The sequence below is a fragment of the Kryptolebias marmoratus genome, linkage group LG17 (genome assembly GCF_001649575.2).
Source record: "Kryptolebias marmoratus isolate JLee-2015 linkage group LG17, ASM164957v2, whole genome shotgun sequence".
Classification (NCBI taxonomy): Eukaryota; Metazoa; Chordata; class Actinopteri; order Cyprinodontiformes; family Rivulidae; genus Kryptolebias; species Kryptolebias marmoratus.
The window spans coordinates 11,894,758-11,905,183 of NC_051446.1; the positions used below are offsets into that span (position 1 = coordinate 11,894,758).

The 10,426-nt window shown below is 43.0% G+C and overlaps 1 protein-coding gene across 1 annotated transcript in view; it reads right to left on the reverse strand.

Moving 5' to 3' along the window:
- Positions 1 to 6,945, reverse strand: part of ubald1a (UBA-like domain containing 1a) — a 17,451-nt gene extending 10,506 nt beyond the window's left edge. The window contains exons 1-2 of the mRNA XM_017418240.3: positions 6,651 to 6,945; positions 5,930 to 5,992 (exon numbers count right to left, since the gene is read on the reverse strand). Coding sequence (XP_017273729.1) covers positions 5,930 to 5,992; positions 6,651 to 6,758 — 171 coding nt within the window. The 5' untranslated portion in view covers positions 6,759 to 6,945. The remainder of the gene's footprint in view (positions 1 to 5,929; positions 5,993 to 6,650) is intronic.
- Positions 6,946 to 10,426: the final 3,481 nt, after the last annotated feature.

A 10,426-nucleotide genomic window follows, 5' to 3' on the forward strand; every position in this document is an offset into this window, starting at 1 on the left:
CAGACACAGGAAGCACGCTCTACTCGCTGCCAAAGGCCTTCTTTTAAAAAAACCCAGCCTCTCTAAATGTCCTTTAACAGCCATAACTCTGACAAAAAGGGCCCGGTTAGGGTTTGCTCGTCACATGGCGGGGGGAGGGGGTCACATGTTCCCGGGGCGGCGGCAGAAGTCATCCAGCTGAGCTACTTCCTGCTCTGCGGTCACATGAGGATTCATTCACTTTATTGTGGCTGCGTTTGACTCAACATTGGAGGAAAAAAAAATATATATATATACATCAATCATGGAAACGCTGGAATTGCTGTGAACAGATGCCCCCCCTCCTCTCTAAATATCAATACTGAACAGCGTGGACGCTGGAGGCCGGGGCAGAGTCCAACCTGGAGCTTTAAAAACATCAGGCTGCAGCGTTGGCTGAGCGTTCAGAGGAACAACGAAACATCGGCTCACAGATAAACTTCCCCAATAGCCCAGTGCCTGTCGTTCCCCCGGGTGACTGAGGGTGAGGCTCCGTGTTCAGAAGGGACAGTAAGGAGCGCAGCCTGACCTGCTGCATGTGGGATGGCATAGAATGGAAGTACTAAAGTACTTCTTTCGTTCTTTTCTATTAAAGTTATTTGCAACACTTTTTACTGACTCTTGTTTACACGTTCACTGCAACTTGTTTGCATATTTACTGAAACTTGCTTAAATTGTTATTGAAATTTGTTTGTAGTTTTATTGAAACTTGTTTCCAGTTTTTATTCACTGAAACTCAATTACACTTCCTATTAAAACCTGTCTACTTCTCTTTTAAATTGCCTTTATTTTTATACCTTTTACAATTACCATAACATTTAAATAAGGTTAACAAGAGATTCATCTTAAATATTCAAGTCCAAAAAAGACAACAATTACAGACCAGTGACTGTAAACACAGGAAAAGATGTAATAATGTAAAAATATAAAAAGAAGCCACATAGGGATCCACTATTGAAACAAATATACTTAATAAGATTGGATACTACCCATGGATCACTTCCATAAGTTCCATCTCTTCTTAAATTTGTAATCTGAAAGAGAACAAGATTTTTTTTCTCTCTAACAAAAATGCCCATCAGTGATATCATCCCAGTCCTCTAAGTTTGGGGGCGTTTGGTTTTACTTGCTGCTGTCCTTTGTCCAAAAAAAAAAAGATGTTTTCTATTATTCATCAGCGCTGAATGGAAGATTTGTTAACGTTAAATGAAGCAGCGTTAAGAGGGATGCTAAAACAAGAGCACCTCGTGGCAATGAACTTAAAAGAAGCACGAGGCAAACTGAGTCCTGACGGTCTGATGTGAGGAAAGAACAGAGTTACTGTGAGAGATGGAGAAGAAGAAGGAGGCAGGACGCCGTGTTCCTCGTTGCAGAGGCACGCTTTAGCTGTGAAAGGCTCTATTTTGAGTGTCGCGTCCTGCAGGAATGTGTTGCGGCCGCTGCGTTTGCATGGGCAGACTGCGTGCGTGTGTGTGTGTGGAGGAAACATCAGGGAGTTAACAGGGTGGGGTTACAGCAAACACAGAGCAGGTTGGGTTTTGATTATGGCTTGGATGTGTGTGGTGGGACGTAGCACAGATGACATCATTCAAGAAAAAAAACAGACACACACACACAAAGATAAAACCAGCAATCTGCTCTGAGCAGACTAACATTAATCTGGACCAACTAACACAAACGAACATGAGGAAATAAACACACAGGTATAACGACTTCAGCGTAATCCTACAGCATTTTAACAACTGTACTGCTAACTAACTTCTTTTTGAAATAATTAATCGCCCGCCGCTGAAAGGCAAAAGGTATTTTTCGCCTGCTTGTCCGTCTGTCACCAAAATATCTCATGAACCACCGGACGGTTTGTAATGAAATGTAATTGGATATGCCTCTACAACTGATTATTCTTTCAGGCCGATCCGATTAACGAATGCCACCGCAGCCAACTCGCCTTGGAGAGCGCAAAAGTGGCTGTAATTCGGTCGGTTTTACAAATACTGAGCTAAAATGTGCCGTGGTTGTAGCTGAGAGTCATTCTCAACACGCACTCAGAGGGCTAACAGATCACACAAGATGTCCCCGTGCTGCGTGAGATCGCTCATGGCATTTTTTAACTCAAAAGAAGATGATTTTAGTTTAAAACTCTGGCAAGACATGACATGCAGCAGGCGACGGGCCTTCCCTCGAGGACTGATAGGCCTGTTAGTGATAGATGTAATAAACCGACCTCTGACACACTGATTGAGTTGCATGTACATCGAACTGGACTGAGTTTACAACTGAATTTTTAAATCCACCAAATGCTACTAAAGCTAATAAAAGACAATGTGTTTAGAGAAGGGGAGGAGGATGGGTGAGTGTGTGTGTGTGTGTGTGTGTGGGGGGGGGGCTTCTGATGCCAAATATAGACAGAAAAACAATTTTCAAAACCACACTCAGGCTCACACATTGTCTTTGGGCCACAAACGCAAAATGATAAACCAGCTCTCTGAACAGTATTTAGAAACTAAGTGACCTACATGAGATCGAACCGCGCCACGCTGCCAAGAACCGCGTGAGGCGTCTAGCCAAAAACACCGATCTCAGCCTGTGTTGCGACACTGAACGCTGATGCAACGGCGTCCACGGCAGAAAATGTTGCTTCAGATTGTCTTGTTCGGACTGAAAGACAGACGGCGTGTGTGATGTGTGTGTGCAGCGATGAGCGACAGCCAAAAGGATTAGATCCATGCGCCAAAAGAACACCGAGGCCCGGTTTAAGCTACGGGGAGGCTGCCCTACTGTAGCGCCGTTAGGGGACTCATGCGTGTGGAGGGCGGAAACGCACGCACAAAACGTGAGCTTGTAATTACGCAAGAATACACCGATGACAGCGGCGCGCTGAGAGTGACATCATGAGCCAGATACAAGTGAAATGCTCCGTTTTAATGGTGGCATGATAAAGGTCGACTGATACAAAAATCACTAGAAGAAGATGGATCCCCTCAGTGCGAGCGGACAGAGTCGATGCTGACCGTTGATAAACACACAAACAAAATGCAATAAAAGTAAAAATCCCCCTTAATCCTAACAACTCTGCGTGAATAGAAGCTGACTGTTTTGGACCAGCAGCGAGTCAAGAAGCGACTTCACCTAAAATCCCCTTCATATCCGTGTTGGGCTCCTTTGCTGGGCAGCTGTTGCCAGATGCTGCCACGCAAACACACCAAGGATCGAAAAAGCTACTACGTCGTTTCATAATACCTGAAGTCCTCTGCGTTTGCCTTCAGCCTCTGCAGCGCTCTGCTCGGGTGTTTCTGCCGCCCTGAGCACTCAGTACGCGTCGAGTAAAAAGGGGCAGCAAAAAAAAAAAAAAAAAAAAAACAATCAGGGAAAAGCATCAGAACTACCCGGAGCAAACGCAAAAACACCAGGGCCTGTTTGAGGGAGGCAGCCGTCTTCCTCCGGTCTTCCTCGTTATTAAAACGTAGCGCGTGGACGTTGTGTCATCTGAGTGGAAACATAAAACATACACACAAAAACAAAACAAACTCAAGTGCAAACCCATCTTCCCATAGCATTTAAACAGCCGCTCGCTAACAATGGAAGCCAAAATCCAGAACACTCCGTGAGGCTCTGCTGTTGAAAACGCCACTTTTAAACACACTAGAAGTAACAGAACCACATCATGAAGTTCCCTCTAGTCCACATTTTAGACACCAGGTTTACACAAGCAGGTACAAGCTAGTTGACCAAGCTAGCTTCTGCTATTTGTTTGTTTCCTTTAATGGAACTGCACTGAAAACACACCAAACAAGGATTTCAAAACTGAGGTACCGAGCTGTGATTATTGTGTATATCCCTTACAAATATATATATATATATATATATATATATATATATATATATATATATATATATATATATATATATATATATATATATATATGTGTATTATGTTTTTATTTCTCCCAGCGTTGCCTTCTATTCAGCCAGGGAAAGACTGACTTACATTTACTTTCAATTTCTCTCATTTTCATGCACGGTTACTTCCTGATGTCCATCTTTTTAAATTTACATACGGTACGTTCTCTTACTTCAGTACATTTAAAGAGTAAATTTAAGAATCACTTTTTTCTTTCTTTGAAGAAGGGGTAACCCAGGGAAAAGACATGATGTACTTTGCCCAATCAGTCGGTTGCGGACTGGTTTCTACAGCTCAACGCGCCCTGTCTGAATGTTCCTAGCATCCGCTGAGCCAGTTCCCAGCTAAACGTGTAATCCCCCTTTTTTTTTTTTGGAAGTACAGACGTGGATGACATTGGCGTCACAGTCTAGTGTGGATTCTGACGCCACAACATGACGTTGGGATCGAATCCAAGAGCAACACCTGACACGAACGGAGAGCTCTGGAGCCCGCTGTCAGAGGGAAAGTATTCCAGCCTCAGAAGATGTGCCATGATCTTGACGACACTTTTTTTTTTTAAATTTTGGATCAACCTACTTATACGAGTCTCCTGTCAGGTCCGAGTACAGATCCACAACGACTGATGACAACCCAGTGACCTGCCTACACCTTGCAGCCACCTCATACTGCCCCGCTTCCTCCTCGCAGTGTCCACCCCTGGGGAACCAGGAGGAAGGCAGTCGGGATCGGCGAGGGGCCGGAACCCTCGCCTACACCCGCTGAGTTTTGATTCAAGTTTTGACGATCTGATTGGTTTGGCCTTTGAAATAGCTGTGCCGTAGTTTGAGACCTGCGGACAGATTTGTAAACAGTGGAGCACGAGTTGCAGGAGGAAGGGAGCTGCTTGAGCACCAGCTTTCTCCCGTTTCTTTGTCGGGAGTTAGGTCAGGGAAATTGCCTTTTGTTTCATTTTCCTTCGATAGATGAGTTCAGGCGGTTTAAGCAGACTGCTTTGTTGGTGATGATGGTAACTACTCCCCACTGGAGTCAATAAAACTGATTAGGTTCCAATGGTTTACCCAGCACTAGGGGCATAATGCGTTTGTGATACTCAGATCTCGGCAAACTGGCAGCTTTAAAAGTAAATCTTGGTTTGAAGAAAGGCTGGGCACTGAGCAGCGCTATGCAAAGACAGCGAGTTGGTGGCTTATTCAAATGTGAACGCACACAGACCAGATTTCAAAAAAAAAAAAAAAAGAGAGAAAGAGTAACATCTAAAAACAGGCAGATCTTCTGAATCTCAGTCACAGCTCCGAGCCCGAAACACACAAACGAGTTCATTTGTTGTCCTCTCTAACAGAAGGGTGGCCGTGCCAACGTTGGCTCGCAGGCTACGAGAAAAAAAAAACGAAAAAAAAAGAAAACAACAAAACTGTAAATAACCTCTGAAATTAAAAATAAACCCTGCTACGGCGCTATAATGTTTCGTGGGATTAAGATCAAGCTCTCTCAGCGTGCTCTCGCCTTGTCTGTTGTGTGTGTGTGTGGGGGAGGAAAGTCCAAGAGAACAATTTGTACCTTACACACACGCACACACACACACAGGAAAAGTGATTCAACTTTTCTTTCCTTGAAGTGATCTTTGCTGCAGGAAAGCATGCTTTAGCTTGAGCGCAGTTTCCATCCCAGTAAGAGTACTTTATTTGTGTGAAATAACCCAGGGATCCTGACACCTCTGAGTGTACACAGTGGGTCGTTTTTCTTTTTTTTTTTTTTTTCACCCCCTCCCTCCCTCCTTGCTGCTGCTGCTGCTGCATGCCTGGCTGTGTTTATTTCTGGAAGCTCACAACATGGCCGACATGTGCTTTGTTATTGTTAGTACAACATCGTCTCCCTCAGACTCAAAGGACCGCTTCATCGCCCTCCTGTGTCACATTCAGCCCACAAAAAAACCCAACATCATCCGAGAAACAAAAATAAAAAAAGAGATTTGGTCAAATCTGACGGATCGAAGGCATCACCACTCACCATTTGATGATGGTGATGGCCGTATGGAATATTTGTTTCTTGAAAAAAGGCACTGAGGGCAGTCTAAAAAGGAAACACAGACAATAGATTACATCATTTTGTGTGTGTGTGCGGGGAAGGGGCGGTTAAAATATGGCCTTCTGCATCAAGAAATAGGAGCATTTGAACAACAAAAGAGAGAGGAGGGGGGGGTTGGGAGGTAAATCTGCAATCGGCTCAATAATATTTTACAGAGGGCTCATTTGTAGGCTAGTCGGTGGTCATCGTTATTGCGTAATAGCCCCCCCCCCGGCCTCGCCTGTACGTGTCCGTCATGTGTCGGATTATAGTTTTTAATCCGGGGTGAAGTCTAATTGGTTCAGCTTTGCCCTTCTGTGTCACAGTGTGTACTCTTAACTCGTTTCCACTCCGGCTCAGATTAGAATTACACGGCGGGCGACGACGACAAAAGAAAGTTTTTTTTGTTGTTGTTGATTTGCCAATTCGAACTAAAAAAAAAAGTGTCCCGAATATCTTGTGTCGACGCACCAAATGCTGGTGAAATAATTGTTAAAAAGAGAAAAGAAATGAGGCGAGTGGCCGGGGATACACGGGGCACGAGACGAAACTAACGGTCGGGCAGACGTAAACATTAGCTAATAAGCTAATGCTACCCTGTCGACTTTAAGCTCTCGTCCCCCCTCTCCTTCTTTTTTTTTCTTAAAAAAAATATCTGCTTTACCTCGAACTGCCAATGTGCCGCTTGCAAAAGCTGCTTCGCTTGGTCTGCCGCACAACCCGCCGTCAGGACGAACTGGTTAATCATGACTTGATGTTTGAGTTCATCCATTTTCGACGAAGCCCGTGTCCTCGCTCGCGGCTGCTGGCTCTGAAGCAGACTTTCGCCCGTTATTTTTATTTATTTATTCCCCCCTCTTCTTTCTTCTCCCTTGTTGTAATCCGTCTCTCTGCCTCACTCGTCCACCATTACAGCCGGTTGAGCAAACACAAATATTTACTGTAGGAGCGGTAGTGGAAGGGACGATACATGATTGACAGGTGCGCCCAGCCAATCAGTTGACAGCCCCGCCAGTGGGATTTGTATGCCGCACGCGAGAGGTCTGGGATCGGTTTGTGTTTTAGCTGCCCGGTGTAGCTAATTACTCTTGTTTTTGGCATTTTTTAAACAAAAATGCGGCATGAAACAAGGAAGCGTTTTAAATGGTGATAAACTCGTGGCACTGACGTCACAGAATGGTGGTAAACTCCGAGTGGAGGAGTCTCGCACGGCGTTTGTTTTGGACTACAAATCCCATGAGCACGCGCTTTGTTTGTAGCGCTCCAGAAGGTTGACTTTTGTGAATGACGACCCCTCTCGTCCAATTCTCACGCGCACTGTGTCACTCGCTTGCCAAATATGGTAAACAAATCCACCAACACCAATTACATCGCTCCGAGTTAAAATTGGGCACAGCAGAGACGGCCGCGAGGAGGCACGGGGTCGCGTTTGGTCGGAACCACCACGCGCTGCGCGAAACAAGAGCGATAGTCTTGTTTTTTTATTTGGTTTAGTTTATTTGCATATTTCAGGGCGGACTGCGGCAGCTGCCACAACCTTTCACATCCTGATTTCTTCGTCGTAATAACTTTCTGCTAAAGCGACTCGAGAAGTCGCCCTCTTTACTCGTATTTAAATATCCTTATGCATAGTTGTGATGTGCGGACTGTGTGTAAAATGAGCGCCGCGCAGCATTGTGGGTAAATATGAAATGTAAACAATGTAGTTTGTAACAGGCTGCTGGAGAATGGAGCTGGAGACCCCTGCTGGTGGATAAGGGAACTGCATCATCTCGAGTAAAATTACACTTCCTGAGGCTTCTCCCATTCATAATCTCATGCGACGTTTGATGATCTTTTCAGCGCATGCTCAGTGCGTAGACTGGTTATCTTTTAGATAGTTTGACCCCTTGTCTCCTCATGTGAGTGTCCTTAAGGAAAACACTGAACCTCGTGAGGAATGATGTGAATGAGAAGCAAATAACAAAATGTTTGACACAAACTTAAACTCTAAAAGGCTCTACGTTTGACCACTCTGACTGTGCAGTAATGCTGGTTGATGAGCAGTTTTGTCCCTTGCAATTACTTTACTCTGTCAGATCTAATTATTAAGCATTTAGAGTTGTAAATTCAGTCGTAAGCTCAGTTTTAAAGACTGTGATCACATAAAAAACACTCCTTATTATAAACTAAGATAATTTGTTTCTGACAGGCCATAAACCAGTCACAGATGATACCTTTATTTGGATGTAATTAGTATTTAATAAATGCACTGATCTATATTTGTATAATAGGTTATTTTTATTGTATAATTATATCAATTTGTCTTTTGTTTTGACAAAAATCAACCTGTAAACTATTAAATATCAACCTCTGTAGTATAAGGCTCCTGATCTGATGTATCCATGTTTTCAAAAAATTGTGGCACTTTTGTTTTTCGCCGGTCTTCAGCGCCTTAAAAATAAAGTCGGTGTCAAAGTCTGGAGTCTACAATTTAAACTTGCAAAAGATGTGACAACAGAAGTTTTAAAACCGCCTAACGTGTCCTGATTGTCTGGACTGAAGCGTGGCAGTCTTGCAGGATTACTTTTGTCGACTGCACAGTGTTTTGGCACTTCTTCTCTTCGCATAATAGATTATAATAATTGTAACTTTTATGTAAGATGCAAAGCAGGATGATGTGTTAAAACAGAGAAGGAGTCCAACAAAAAACAGCAACTAAACAAAGAATATGAGAATTATTACAGCAATTACTTTACATTAAAATCCAGAAACTTTTCAACCTAAGTGATTATTAGTTGAAAATCTGCCATGACATGATGGCTTTGACTCCTTGGTCCTGCTCTCTTTTATTTTAATCTCAGAGAAACAGAGACATGGAATATCATCATTGTTGTTTAATCAATAGTCTTCCCTTCTTGTCAGGACTTTTGATTTGTAACTCCTTCTGCAGAAAAAACATATAAGAAATACATCATAGAGGTACATAGACAAAACTTACAAAAAACAGTTAAAAAGCAGCTGTAGATGAGACATCATAGCTGGAACATGGTTCAAAGTCACAGAAAACTGGACTTATCTTATATAGTTTCGACTTGAGCACAGTTTAAGTTTTCTAAATCTGGATGATTTCACCGTGATGGTGTCACCAACTTGTTATCCGTCTAAACAATCCGGAGGTTTTGCCAACAAGTTCTTCTCCTTCCCTCGGACTGTACACCCCTGCAGTTTGCACATCAAGATGTGGGAATGCACGTCTTCTTTCCACCCAGTGTGTCTCCAGCACACTATAAAAGTTGTGGTTTTCCTCTTAAATCCTCCCGCTGTGCGGAGTGCACACATCCAAAGTCTCATAAACTCCTATTGTATCCGAGCTCAGGGTTTTCTCTTCACATCTGCGAGTGAAGGGCCTTTTTCAACTTGTCATATCTTATAGTTGTCTTATATACATAAAATACGACTTCTAGTTTTCACACGGCGTTCGTTTGAGGCTTACTCTGTAGTCTGTGTTTCTGTCTGCCTTTGTTATTATTATTATTGCTGTCAGGCAGTGACGGAGGTTGCCATGGCAACCCCAAGGAGCCACTGGCAGCAGCTTTAAAGTTTCATTAGATCTTGGTTCTCTTTACACTTTTTATACAACTCCCACATCAAAACGTCAGCGTTTTGTCAGCTTAGATCATCACAAAAGGGAGCCCCAGATTACAACAGGGCTTCAGAGGAGGAAGTTGATGGATGTTGGAATTTTAGACAGGAAATGCTCTGACAACTAAAGTTTCTTCAGACGTTTCTGATCATGTTGTAGTGTGGCCTTTTGTTGCCTGGTGAGTCCACAGTGTGGCAGTGTTCTCTTTTGTTCACTGAGCTCTGCTGCAGAAAGTAACCACCTCACAAAGGAACGCCAGCCTACATTCATTTTTTTTTAATTATTTTAATGTTAGGAACATACCACTAACATAAGCTGCGGTAAACTCAGTTTTATGTTTTGTTTTACAGTTTACAAATAAAATAAACTGCAGGGTCACTCACTATCATATGAATACTTATAAAAACAACAGAAGTATTTGGAGATGACAAAACTAGGAGACACAATTCCCTAAATTATTAAAGATTTGGCTCAGTTCTCTAGTATTTTATTTACAGAAAAGGTGTGTTTTGGTGCGTGTGTGACATGCCAGGTATAAAATGGTTTGACTTCATGAGCTTTCTTTTTATTTCATGTAATAATATTTAATTTATTTAAGTACAACTTCGCCGTTTTTTACGTTACTGGCTACTGATCTGATGTATTTTTGCAACTCATAACTGAAACTAAGAATTATGTCCGTGAATGGAATCAACTCACTAGGGATGGATTTTGCGCGCAACATTTTTCCTATCCAGCATGACTTTGCCTTTTCACCTTGGAAATCACTAATTAGCTATGAGGAAAGGGACCCCCCCCCACCACCACCACCACCC